General features: G+C 40.9%; 1 protein-coding gene across 1 annotated transcript in view; it reads right to left on the bottom strand.

Annotated features, from left to right (window-relative positions):
- Positions 1 to 14,653, bottom strand: part of LAMA2 (laminin subunit alpha 2) — a 559,328-nt gene that overhangs the window by 92,435 nt on the left and 452,240 nt on the right. Inside the window, exon 42 of the mRNA XM_006029173.3 lies at positions 12,802 to 12,904. Within this exon, the coding sequence (XP_006029235.2) occupies positions 12,802 to 12,904 (103 nt within the window). The remainder of the gene's footprint in view (positions 1 to 12,801; positions 12,905 to 14,653) is intronic.

Below are 14,653 nucleotides of genomic sequence, written 5' to 3'. Positions count from 1 at the left end.
TGCTTATGCAGGGGGTCGGACTCGATGATCTATTGAGGTCCCTTCCGACCCTAACATCTATGAATCTATGAATCGATGATGGGGAATCCCTGACTAGCCAGGGCCTCGCTGAAAGCTGTCCCATTGAAGATCAAGGCAGAGGTTGAGACCTGCCCCTCCCCTGATGCTCTTTGGATAGAAAACTGACTGGATCATTGGTTTCAGAAGGTAATTATCAATGGTTTGATGTCTAGTTAGCAACCATTATCAAGTGGAGTGCCCCAGGGGTTGGTCCTGGGGCTGGTTTTGTTCAATGTCTTCATCAATGACCTGAAAGATGGCATAAAGTGTACCTTCAGCAAGTTTGCGGATGACACCAATCTGGGGGTAATAGTAGACACAGATCCACAGAAGTTTAGGGCTGGAAGGGACCTCGTGAGATCATTGGCTCCAAACCCCCTGTTCTGGGCAGGAAAGACTGCTAGGATCAAATAACCCCAGAAAGGTGTGTGTCCAGTCTCTGGTGGGTAGGGCTAGGATTCAGAGTGACCTAAACAAATTGGATGATGGGGCCAAAAGGAATCTCATGAGGTTCACCAAGGAAAAGTGCAAAGTCCTGCACTTAGGATGGAACAATCCCATGTACCAATAAAAGCTGGGGGCTGATTGGTTGGGTAGCAACTCTGCAGAAAAGGACCTGGGGGTTACAGTGGACAATAAGCTAAATATGAGCCAACAGTGTGCCCTTGTTGCAAAGAAGGATAAAAGCATACTGGGCTGCATTGATAGGTATGTTGCCAGCAGATCAAGGGAAGTGATTATTTCCCTCTATTCAGCACTAGCGAGGCCAAATCTCGTTCAGTTTTGGGCCTTCCACTACAGAAGGATGTGGACAAATTGGAGATAGTCCAGCGGAGGGCAACAAAAATGGTGAGGGGGCTGGGGCCCATGTCTCATGAGGACAGACTGAGGGAACTGGACTTATTTAGTTTGGAGAAGAGGAGACTGAGAGGGGACTTAATACCAACCTTCCACTACCTGAAAGGGAGTTCCAAAGAGGATGGAGCTGGACTGTTCTCAGTTATAGCCAATGACAGAACAAGGAACAATGGTCTCAAGTTGCAGCATGGGAAGTTTAAGTTAGATATTAGGAAGAATGTTCACACTAGGAGGATAGTAAAATACTGGAACGGGTTATCTATGTTGTGGAATCTCCATCCTTGGAGGTTTTTAAGAACCAGCTAGACAAAGCTGTGCCTGGGACGATCTAGGTGGGAATGGTCCCGCTGTGAGCAGGGGGTTGGACCAGATGATTTCCTGAGGCCCCTTCCAACCCTAATTTTCTACAATTCTATGGTTCTTTCTGCGTGTTCTGCCCCGATCAGGGATCTGGGGCTGGGAGCTCCCTGCTGCTGGAGCAGGAAGACATTGTTCCCTCCCTGGCAGCAGGCAGTCCCTGGGTCAGGGAGCAATGTCCCAGCCTTGGCCAGGAGACAGCTTTCTCCTGGTCCAGTGCTCCCTGTTAGCCTCTGGGCTAGCACCCAGGGGGAGCCTAGAACACCCCCTGGTGGTGGCAGCAGCTCACTGTGGACCCCAGGAAGTGAGAGCAGTTTGCTGCCACTAGCAGTAAATCTGCTCCCGCTTCCCTACATATGTAGATGCCTGCTTGGTTGTGCTGCTCGCAAGTACACTGCTCCTGGATCTAATGCACATATGGACACACCCAGTGAGACTAAAGGCCCGATCCAAACCATTCTTGTAGATTCCTCAGTGGAACTGAAATGGAACTTTGGTGCTTTATCTCCAAATGTTATCCAAATTGACTTCACCAGCTGCAAAAACCAATGGGCGAGTCTGCTCATTAGGTGTCTCTATTCTGGCACAGGTATTTGGATTTAGGCTGATATACACATGCAGAAGAGATCCAGATCAAGTACTGAAGGCATTTAACTCCTGGTTAAGCTCAGTTGTTTTCCAGATCAGAATGGTCAGGCCTAACCCCTGACATCAACAGGATTGAGTCCAGTACAAAGCACTGATGATGGTGTTCCCCAGCTTTTTCACAAAAACCTATTGGTTAAACCACTTATCCAGTAACTGAGAGGCCTGAGCCCTAGGCCTTCTGTATCCTGCAGGGAATCAAATCCACATCTATCTCTTTCCTTTCAGAGTACCTTGGGTACCCCAGGAATAGAGTATGCTAGGTGGAGGCATGTTCCAACATCCCTGTTGAAGCTGTGGCACTGGGCAACCAGTGATGCAAGGTTCCTTGGGGCAGAAGAAGAACAAGAAAGTTTACTCTGTAGTTCAGTGAGGTGAGAGCCCAGGGTTTTGGACCCTGGTCATAAGATTGTTTATGCATTTTATATTAGAAAACCATTGATAAAAACCCTCAGTAATAACACTGACTGTAGGGTCTGATGTACAGTGTTCTTTCACTCAAGGCACTGCAGTCATTACTATGCTGCCAAGAAATGCCCTCTTTTGCTTTCATCTTTTTGCCCTATGATTCTTGAATTATCTTCTGCCTACTGCTGTGACTTCAACAGGAGAGGCAGCAGGGACTCCCCCAATTATACTACTCTATAACTTTAATGCAGAGACATCAAACTCACCCCAGGCTGAATCCAGACTGTGGGGCTCCTCCTGGGTTGTATCCAATGGGGCTGGCAGCAGTTGATCCAGGTGAATGCTGAGGGTCCAGCAGGCACAGGGAGAGAGAGGGCTATATCTGCACCCCTTGCCTCACCCCCACTGATGGTCAGGCACTTGGGCTCAGAGGCCCTAAATTCTGTGACAGGCCATGTCCCAAGCAATTTCCAATAGTCTGCTGGTAGCTTGGTGGACCAGATGGGATGGCTCCATGGGCTGAATCTAGCCAGTGAGCCATAACTTTAGCATCCCTGGCCTAGTGGTTAGAGGATTCTCCTGGAAGGTGGGAGATGTGGGTATGAATCTTCTTGGACTTAGAAAGCTCTAGGATCCAGCTCTCCCACTTCCTGAGTGAGTTTTTCACTCACTAGGCTATCGCCACTACTTATGTTTTCAAGTGAAACTTATCATGGGGGTCATGCATTGTACTGAACTGAACTGCTGTTAGTGTGAGTCAGATGTCTTCCCACTAGATGTTCTAGGTCCAGAAAGGATGGAGGTGCCTAATGGGAAACCTGAATCAATTGCCTAAGCTCTGAGGAAGAGCAGGAATCTAGACACACCTCAGTGCCTAATGTTTCCTGTTGGCTGCCTATGGCATCTCCTTGCTCTGAAGCATACTTTTTCAATGGCTATATGTGAATCCTAGGCACTAAACCTTCTCTATTTGGATCGTATATAGAGGCAAGATGTTTAGGTACTGCAACACTTAAGCAGAGACACTTAGAATAATTTGGATCTGACCCTAAATTAATTGATTAAGCTCATGCAGGAAGACCCAAGTCATGACTTCTTAATTCCAGACTCTCTAAAAAGCTGCCTTTCTTGTATTTCACTTTCCAGCTGGCTGAAACTCAAAACAGTGTAATTTAAAGGAGGCAGCACAGGGACTTGAGGCATTTTTGTAACAAAAGGAAAAAAATCAGTCTGTTATACCTAGAGAACAGGTATTTCAAGGTATTGCCTAGCCCATTGGTATAACATAATGACGCACTATGTCACAGGTTAAGGCCCCTAAGAATAAGGCCAAAGCCTCCAAACCATTGAGGCTGATTCCAGCCTTAACCTAGGACACAGAAGGTAATAACCCTTTCACCTCTGCCAAATTATTAGGACAATTATTGCTTGAGAAATTTTATCCTGTAAGGTCTATTCAGAGGGCATTTCAGTTGTCTCCATCTCACCTCAACCTGAGGCAAGAAGCTAAGGCATGATTATTGTAGCACTGCTTGTATTTCAGTAGAACTTGCAGACTCCAATGAGGTCAGGACCCCTTCACATAAGACTTTGTATGCAGAAATATAGTAAGAACAGAGATTTGTAGAACGGGGTTAATCACTTCCAGTTTCTCATTCACTTATTATATTCCAAAACACATTTTTAAAATGAATTTTATACTGTTAATTAAAAGTCATGAGTTTTAATTTTTTTCAGTGTTGCTGGAGAGACGCAGTTCCATAGATTATAAAAGTTACAGTGTCTTAATGATGGATTTATTAAAACAGAAGCAAACATTTATTGTTTTTTTAATCTAACAAAACTATGTTACCTGCAAAACCAAGAAATAAATTTTCTTAGAATATGAATAGGCTGACAGATTTCTTTTTCTCTTTCAAAACTGTCTAATTTATTCCTGTTAAGGAATCAGTTACCTGAAGAATTGACTGATTTTGAGTGTACAAAAATTTCAGTCTTTCTGATTTTTAAGTTAGCTGAGCAAGTATGTAGCCTTTATTTGACACTTTGAATATTTTTTGACAGATGACATATGCTATGCATTCTATTCCATGCCTTCTAAAGGCAGAATAATCACCATGCCTTTGATTGGCCAATTATTGTAATGCACTGGAGATATGAACTAAGGGTTTTATAAAGTCATTTCTAGGTGATGCATTAGAACAGTATTAATGCTGGCTGTATAAAATGAGATTATTTTTAAAATAATTGTAAAAAGTTATCTTTTCAAAATACAGGAAAAAGAGAGAAAGCATGAGCAGGACAGCATGCATGCAATCACTTAGGAGGTGAGGCAATCTTCAAAGAGACCAGAAAGATAGCACAGCAATCACAAGTGAAAGAGGAGTGGGCAGAGGAGCAGCAGGTAGAAGAACAAGAATAATCATCATGTGGAAGAAAGAAAAAGGACAGATTAGGAGCTGGGCTGCAGGAAAGAAGCTGGTTCATGCAAATCTGGGGCCTCTTTCAAAGCCATTTAACCAACTACCTAGGTCCTGATTCTGCAAAGTGCTAAGCACTGTAAATTTGCCTGGGCTAAGTAGACAGTGACAGTGCTTAGCATATTTCAGAATAAAACCCTTAGCTCAAATCCAGCCCGCAATACTGATGCTTTTATGAGATGGAATATAAGTGGAAGATATTTTGGGGGCATGCTACTGAAATATCATGTAGGGCAGAGCTTGCTAATCCTATCAGTTGGCTAGGTAGGGATGCTCCTAGCCTGGCCCTTGGGAAGTACCCCACATAGAATAGGCAGGTAGCATGTGCAAGCTGGGAGAGATGTGGAAACCAGCTGAGGCTGGAGTAAGATAGGAAAACTCTTATTTAAATTATGAAGGTAAGCCCCTGTGGACCAGGTGGCTTGTATATTTAAGATCCAAATTTTGATACCCCATATTTTACTGAACTGGGAGGCTCCTTGTAAGGTGATATTAAACTAGGATGCATCTACATGTGCAAATGCTTGGGGGTGAGTTTACTCTAGAGTAATTTACTCTAGAGTTAACGCACCCTGGGCAGGCATCTACGCATGCAGGGAAGCAGAAGCAGATTTGTTGCTCATGGCAGCAGTCCGCTCCTGCCCCTGCCAGCCCCGCACAGGTCCCCAGCATCAGCCAGGGGGAGCTCTAGGCACAGGAGCTGGCAGGGAGCACAGGACCAGGAGACAGATGTCTCCTTGCTGGGGCTGTAAGATTGTTCCCTGCCCCCAGGAGCTGCCTGCTGCTGGGGCAGGCTCCACCACCAGAGCCCAGGTGGGGACAATGTCCCACTACCTTGGCAGCAGGGAGGTCCTAGTCCCCACTCTGTAATCACGGAGCAGGAACTGAGAGCTCCCTGCTGCTGTGGCAAGAGACATTGTCCCTGCTGGAGCTCTGGTGGTGGAGCCTGCCCAGGAAGCAGGCAACTCCTGAGGGCTGGGAGCAGTCTCCTGACTCCTGCTGCCTGGCTGACTGGGAGCACATTTGCTCCCTGTAGGCCATTAACATGTGCCATACTGTGCAGTAATTACTCCTGAGTAAATTTTCTACTTGTATTTACAGGTAGCAATTTTATTCAGGATTAGAGCAAATTACTGCGCAGTAAACATCTGCATGTATAGACAGTGTTGATTACTGCATAGTAATTTGCTCTAATCTCAAGTAAAGTGTCTTGTGCAGTCATGCCCCTACAGACAGGGTATCAGAATCTGATCCTAAATGAGGCAGAGCTAATTTCATGTCTAGTAAAATAAGCTTCCAAACTGTTTTAATTTGATCCACTTAATTTTCTAAAATATAATTTGCTTGATATTTCTCTAGTGTCTCCAGTGTCTTTTTGGAATATTAGTGTATAGAAAGCATGTTAATAATTCTGACATACTTGATTTAGTTCAGGTGATGTATCTTGCAATTTTGCTGGATTGCCTTAATTTCTCTCCTTTTTTGCTCCTGCCAGCTCCAAAAATTATGCTAATTGTTCCCCTTTTATATTTCTGAAGCATTGTGCTTCCAGACTTTTGTTTCCAACTTTGTAACCATAACATCAGGCTTATCTTTATGGATTTTAATAAGCTAAATCTCCTTGGAATTTCTGAATTTGAATATTCAAACTCCATCTGTTTAATATTTTTGCTTTTAATTCCTTAAATGCATTTTTAATTGTTTTCTTAATACTGGAATAATAAAACCATAAATAAATACCCTGAGGGAATCTTGTACACAAAGGGAGGAAAGAAGCTCCTAAAACTACCATTATTTTTTAAGCAAACTGCTCATTTTTCCAAGTGATAAATTCTTTAAGAGTCATATTTGAAGCAATTTATTGTCAAATTACTGGCAGAAGTTTTGTTTTAACTGTGGAGTACTTACAGTGTGTAGTAGCCAAGAAATATACTAGCTTCATTTCAAATGTGATTTTTTTCTCTCATTTAAGAATGTACAGTAAATGTGTCTGACATCTCTGAGCCTGGTTTGTAAATCCCAGGTGGAGATGGGGAGGATTTACAGTCAGCAAAGTCAAGATGGTGGTAGTTCTGGACACATGGGGGGTGTACATGTGACACTACACTAGCAAGGCAAAACCCATGATACTGCAGATACATCGCTGTAGTGATGCATTCCCCCATTACAGCATGACGCTATAGTGACATAATGCTTAAGAGTAACCATGTACAGCATGCATGGGGCAGTACCAGCTGTTACTGTGCCGTCTCTTAGTACTTCTAAAATGACAATGGTGCCATAACAGTAACAACGGCACCATAAAGGCACATGTAGATGCTCCTGTGCAGTAGCTATTCTTTAGGTGTGCAAGTTAGTTTTCAGGAGAAACCTAGGATGCCTAGAACTTCGCATGCACCTCAGCAGTTAGGTGAGGTTCTTGTGGTAGCTCGATTGAACTTAGCATACATTCCACATAAAATACAGCTTTGGCACCTAAGTTAGATCTTGTTTTCAAGAAAGGTGAAGTGACAACCCTACAGACTGGAATCCTCCAATTTGCCTTAGAAAATCGGTGCAACATGGACAGCTGCAGTGCAAATTTTCTCTTGCTACTTAGCTAATATCTCAGGCCTGGAAAAGTTTATTAGATTCTTTCCTTTAAGATGTAATCCCCCTCAACTCTCCCTGAACTGGAGACTCCTGAATGCCTTGAAGGATTGATCCCTTTATAACTACTCATTTCTCAGCATCTGGTAGGACATTTCACCAGAAAGGCAATTAATGATAATTAGTTAGTCAGTTTCTTTCCAGCTTCTCAAAGGTATTTAGGTACCTAATTGCTATTTGAGCACTTAACCCTCAATGAAATCAATTGGAGTTGTATGCCTAAAGACATATGTGTGTAGCTCCCCATGATCTGGACTCAGATCTCCCACATAGATATGTTTTTGTTGTTAAACACAGCACGGTAAGATATTGAAGCATCTACTCAAACGAAAAAGAATCAAACATAAATGAGTTTGGAGAAAAAAAAATGCCTGCATTTTAAAATCTGCTGCAGTCAGATGCCTGATTATTATATAGATGATTAGATGCTCCATATAAACTCTGGATGATTTATCAACTTATATAGCTGAGGATTGTACATTTTCCTGTATATTATATATGCTGGTGTGTTAATTGCAAATGACAAACATAAGAAAAACACAGCTCATTGCATGTCACCAAAGAATGGGGAAAGGAGCTTTGTTAACATTTTTTTAAAGTAGTTCTAAAGCCAGACAATCAGCAAACATGGTCAACTATGTTGACTACATACTACACAAATTAGCTGGTGAAGCTGTGTGCCTTTTATTCTGTTTCTATTACGTTTGTTTTGCTCCTTTGCAAACAGAATTCTTGCTCCCTATAGTCTCATCCTATAAACAGGATTATGGTCGCCACATAATGCTTTATCCACAAAACAAGCAAGATGCTAGAAACCGGAGTTAGGAATAAGCTGAAAAAAATAGTGATGTAATGAGAGATGCAGCCTGTGTTTGTCAACCTTTTTATGAAAGTGTAGATTTAGTGTTGATTGCAATTTTTGTATTGAAAAGTACGTTGGTCATGAAAATTAATGAAAGAGTTCTACCATACATAACCACCGAGGGAATTCAACCCTCTAGATCAACTCAAATCCACGTCAGGTGGGGATAAAAATCCCAGGGTTTCAATTGTACCTGTCAGATATGAAATGTTTTAGCTAAAAATGTTCATCTGTTGTCAGATGGATAGACTTTTCTTAACCTGTCAGTTTTCAAGCTAAAGGGAATAACATGAACTAGATTTCAGTGACCACCTGACATTAAGTCTTCAGTTTATGCATTCTTACTCATTTTTCACTGAGCATTTTGGACAAAGCCTGTATTTAATCTCAAATCAGCACAGAAGCAAGTATATTTTTAAAAATGTAAATTCAAAATTATAAAGAAGAAAAATTGCTCCTGGCAAGCTGAGAATCCCTCAAGGCACGCACAGAGTGAGGCTGGCAGACAGCAGCATTCACTCACTCATAGCCAAAAAACTGGAAACTCACACTAAACCAAAGCACTCATATAGAATCAACTTCTCCCACCAGGTTTATTCCTACTAACTCACAGATCCACAGAGAGAAATGACTAAATCTCCATTTTAATAGCTCCTGTCAGTAGTTTTTGCTCTGCAAGGACTGTTTCAGCAGTTTTGGTGGTAATATATCCCATTTTCCTGATTAACAGCCATTTTATAACTAGTGTAATTGGCCACAAATCAGGAGAATGTCATAATGTAGCAAGAAAACATTCCTATCTCTGTCACAGCCCAGGCCTGGATTCCTGGAGGATATATTACTTGAGTGGTTTACGGGGTTTCATTACTTTAACTAATGTACTACCTGTAGTGCAGAGAGGGAAATTCTAAACTAATGATCACCTCTGTCTACCAGCTCTTCATAGAGTGCCCATCATCTGTCTTTCACTTTTGTATTTCCAGTAGGGATCCTGAAATGGGTGGTTTTGTAAGAATTGGAAGGAGGTCTCATTCTATTACTTTCAGCTTCAGCTACACTTTCCAGCCTAGAAACACCAAGATGCACAGAAGGGATTATGTTAATAATGCCTGTAATACCATCATTCTGGAGCAAAGATTGGAGTGGGTGGGGGAGGGGGGAAGGGTGGCGGGGAGTGGAGAATTCATCACTGTTCTGTTCTGACAGTATCTACATTCAGGGCACAACTTTTAACTGATTTCTACAGGGTGGGTAGAATGTGTGGGCTATATTTTCTAACATACTGAATCCATACAATGATATGTTATTTTATGTCGTTGGAAAACTACTTACTATATATCATATTAAAGAACCTTAGTGAAAAACCATCAGTCACATTAACCTTCACAAAGTTGCAAGAGAATAGATGAAAATCTAAGTTGTGAATTTATAAATGCCCCCTTCTGTGTATGAGTCAGGACTGACTTATGCATAACTTGAGACACTTTGAATTTTCCTGTCTGATTTATAAAATTGAGATATCTTTACATTTTGGCAGAGATGACACTTTAACAGAATTATATTTAAATAATGTATTACTTAGATTATAATATAGCTTTTCAGGGCCAGATCGGACTCCCTACAGTACATATGGAATTTGCATGTATATGAGGACAGACTTGCTTATTGCTTTATATTTCAGCTGTCTTGACTTGTGTAACACCATCCCTAACAAATGGCTATTCCAATATAACTGTATAATTTATCTAGATAGCTGTAGTGCATCAATTACTGTCATGGACTCAGTTACACTATTTGTAGCACAAGCTGTTCAAAATAAATGTAGTCATCAAAACTGATGGAGAAAGGACAGTGTTGCTATATCGTGACCAAACTACATACACTGTCCAGGGAAACCGGCCAACAGTCCATGTTGTAGTAAGCTACAATCCAGAAAGACATGTATTAGTTTCATCACTGGGTGCCTTGGAAGGGGATGCATTCTTCCTTCCCTAGCTACATTGCCTACTACTCCTGCTACCTAGTATGTGCGTATTATGTAATATGTATTACTGTGGGTTCCTTCTCTAGTCCTATATCCTTTAGTAAATGCAGCAGTAAAGACAACCAATAATAGCATTTTATGTAAAGGGCAACCCAAATGTACACCCAGTTTTATTAGTTGCTAGTGCTTCAAATTTTCAAGTCTACCAAGCTCTTACTTCATAAAAAATATTTTTATCTTTTAAGAAGAATGACAGTAAAACATAATTAATGACCTCTTTAAACCTTATAGCTCTTTCCTGCATGTTAAATGTTCCCAGAGTTGAAAACCTAGGGCTGCCAAAAAAAATCCCCCCCATAACCATGGGTTGGCTAAAAAGTGATCCTGAGATCTACAGGTCAGAACTTCTATAAGGCCAAAGAGAGTTCTTTATGTGAGACTGTGGACTGGATCCTACTGACATCTGAACCAAATCTGTCTGGTTTCTCACAAAAACAAATTTAAACTACTGTAAGTATTGACAAAGAAAGGTTTTGGGCATCATCAATAATAATAAAAAAAGACATAGCTAAGATCTGATTATAGAATATTTATTGTCGGCAATTTTTTTAGTGATGATGCATAAAACAGAGATCAGAGCTTGATTTTCAGATACTATGATGAGCCTACAATTTGTCAACAAATAGATAATATCAGCTATTGGTTTTTTTTCTGGCAAGCTGCAGAACTCTGTTTTCCAGGTAGTATAACATTGCTGTCCTCCTGCATATTTCTAGGTGCCTGTAACTTGCCATGATAATTTCAGTTAAAAGAACACAATGTTGTGACAATTATTTAAAATTCAAAAGATGCCAGAGTCCTTATGTATACCTCTTTCAAAAGACCCATGATTACATTTTCAATATTAATAGAAAAATGGCAGTCAGAGAGATACTGGCATAAGTCACAAAATTACCACTCAGAATTTGATAACATATCTCATAACTGTAAGGAATGGTTAGCAGTTGGATACTTTCAAAAAAAGTTGTATGATTGATTAACTTGATGACTCTCTTCTGTCCAAATTATATTGAACCACTGATCCAATGTGGCATGCTTCTGGAGATACTTTTGGGGGAGGTAGAAGTAAAAAAAAAACAAGATTCCCCAGTTGAAATAATTACAGACATTTTTCACAAGAGCAAAATAATTATTAAAAAAATAGATAATTGTATTCTGCTTACCAAATATTCCCCTTCCACTTTTAGCCAATCAAATAATGTATTTTTCACTTCCTGTCCTAAAGTATTATAGAGAAATGTTATGTTTCTTCAACCTAAGGAGGCTTGTATTAGTGTTGCAATAGGTGATTTTGTGTATTCTTGAAAAAGTTGAAAGGAAACTGTGGGATCTGTCTCAAGTAAAAGCTCTAGAAGCAAGCCATTATTGATTGCATGATACCTGAACAGGTCAAAAAATAGGAAATGTAGTCACTGATAATACATTCAGTAACTGAATGTAGAAGGAAAGTACTCCAATACATTATTTGTTAATAGATTTTGACTAGATTTACTAGCTACAGAGGTAAATGATTGCATGTCGAGGTCAAGATTCTGACTTTAGCCAAAGCTACAGACGCTGGATCCACACATGTAGGCACGTGAGGTTTGTGGCACAGCAAACCTCTTTGTGGCACCACAAACTGCATTCCCAGTATGTTAAAATGTTCCCCACGCTGCAAATTTGCAGTGCAGGTGCAAAATTTCCTATCCGGAAATCCAGGTAGCAAAAAAACCCTGCCGAGATAAAAAGTGGTGCGGTGGGCACCACAAGAGGGCGCGCCAGCAGACACAGAGGTCCTCCTGTAGATGCCGTGGCTGCCAGCCAGAGTATCTCCCCTCCTTTAGTTCTGCCCAAGCTTCTCCAGAACACCAGGAGTCAGGAGCAGAGGAGAAATGGCAGTTTCCCTCAAGCAGGGCATTTTGCTCTGCACCAAAGTGCACATGTAGCAGCATGCACAACGGCAAAAAGTAGCGGCACAAATTTGTGCCGCTACTTTTTTGCCACTACAAATATATGCCTTTGCATGTGGGGCACAGAAAAAATTGGCTGAAAGAAGAAAATGTTTCTCAGTTTTCAATCAAATATTTGCAATTTTAAAGACAAAATTTCTTTCTTTATGGTGGCTGAAAACTGATTTTCCTTTTTCATAAAAAGTTGATTTTTTTTTGCTGAAAACAGACAAAAAACAAACAAACAATGCTGACTTACCTACTCGGGTCAGTGAAATGGAGGAGCTAAGCCTCCATCATCCCCCACTCATCCATGAATGCCATTTGCCATCAGGGGCAAATACCTGAACTCAAAAACCAAGTATTCCAGGTAGTCATAAAATGCTACATTAAGCTACTTAGTGTTGTGCATGGGCTTTTTGCCCCAAATTAAAATCTCGTCCTAAATAGACATATATACAAATCATACTCATTTCCTACTGATGTAGCTTCATATGCAATACCTACCTTTAACATCATTTTCTAGCTGTTTGGCCTCATTAAGAACCCGGAAACTTTTCTGAAGAGAGCTCTTGGCACCATCCTTTAATGATCCTTGAGGACCAGATGCCTGTAGGCAAACAATCAGTATGACTTACAAAAAAGTATTTTTTAAAAATAGTTCAGCACAAGTTGAAAGTCATAAAAGGTAGAAGGCAAAGAATGTAGCTGAAGAGTGATCAAAATTTTAAGTAGTCATCAATGTGCTCTGAATTATATGCCACTGTCATTACCCTGGTCCTACAACGAGAGACTAATAAAATACTTTCCTCTTATTAATTTATTTTTATTTTTACAGGAAACCAGAACTCTCTTAGAATGTCAATGATGAAGCTAATAAAAGAAAGAAAAATAAATTGTTTATGAGTATTAAGGAAGTAGGATTGAATGTCAGAACTTTTATAAATCTTGACCTCTTTATACAACTATGGACACAGAAACATATATACAGTCCTCCTCCATAATACAAGCTATAAAACCTTTAATAGACTGAACCTCACAACACTGACTCTAATACAGACCACAAAGATGTTCTCATAGCAATTATATTTCTTTAGTTTAACAATGTCAGTCAAGAAAAGGTGAAATGAATGAAATGGGATTCACAAAGAAGAAAAGGGTAAAGTACAATTTAATCTGAAAGACTTTCGTTACATTAATAATGACCAGGATTTATCTAGGCATGCTATGTATTATTTCCTCTGTTCCAAGAAATACAAAATGTTGTACTTTCAGTGCAATAGTTGATCAATGGGAAGTCTTTTTAAAATTAGATGAGTATTTTCAGTTGCTAGGAAATATTCTAGAATGTGAAACATTTGCCCTTCAGTGTGTAAGAAAGAATTCAGGTCACTCCATAATGCAGAATGCATCGGAGAATACACTTGACAGCCAGAAAACATTTGATATTAGTCATGGGTCATAGCCTTGTAACAAGTATGTAATTATGAAGTAACTGCTTTTCATTTTCCACGGCAGAGACATACTCAAAAATAACTAGGTGCCAATTATTATTATTATTCATTATTTTTATTATGGTGAATCCCTGAGGTCACATTTTGAACAATCTCTCCCAATCGCTGCTATTTCTTCACTACATGTTAAAGACCATACATTCCATTGTCCACATTACAATCTTGGGAGAATCCTAAAATATTTCAGAAAATCATGATAAAGTTCTTTGGAAGGTAGCATTTCACTGCTTATGGCACTGTATCATGCAAATATACTGTTGCAAAGTTCAGGTTCATTGCAATCATCTCATAGGACTTGCACAGATATTTTAACTATGTGCTTAACTGCTGTCCTAAGACTGGTATTGAGTTTTGGCTTAAGTGTGTGAAACAGGACTGGCTTGTTGAGTGGTAATGACACACTTCTACACTCACAGGACGCGTCCAGATGAGCCCGCACGTGCCTCTTGCAGCATCTCAAACCCCTTTGAGATGCTGCAAGAGGCACGTGCAGGAACAGGAAAAGGTTCCCCCCACTGCAAGTTTGCAGCATGAGGGCAAAATTAGACCCCTGGATATCGAGGGGTCAAAAAAAAATGGAGCTAAAAAAGTGGGGCAGGGCATGGTCCCGGACCGTGCCCTGAGGCAACAGAGGCTGGGTCCTCCACAGAGATGCTCTGGCTGCCTGAGTGTCTCTGTGGTTGGCCCTCGCCCTGGGGCTGAAGCATGCTGCCTACCTCTGCAGGGCAGGCAGTGTGCTAGCAGCAGGGCTCCAGTGTCGGTAAGTAAGGGGTAAAGAGGGCTGGAGGAGGGGGGAGGGGACTATGGGGGGGAACCCGCTTGCCCACCCGCTCCCCCAGCCCTTC

Source organism: Alligator sinensis, unplaced genomic scaffold, assembly GCF_000455745.1.
Source record: "Alligator sinensis unplaced genomic scaffold, ASM45574v1 scaffold889_1, whole genome shotgun sequence".
Classification (NCBI taxonomy): domain Eukaryota; kingdom Metazoa; phylum Chordata; order Crocodylia; family Alligatoridae; genus Alligator; species Alligator sinensis.
The sequence above is the reverse complement of the archived record's forward strand: the minus strand, read 5'-3'. Positions and strand labels throughout refer to the sequence as shown.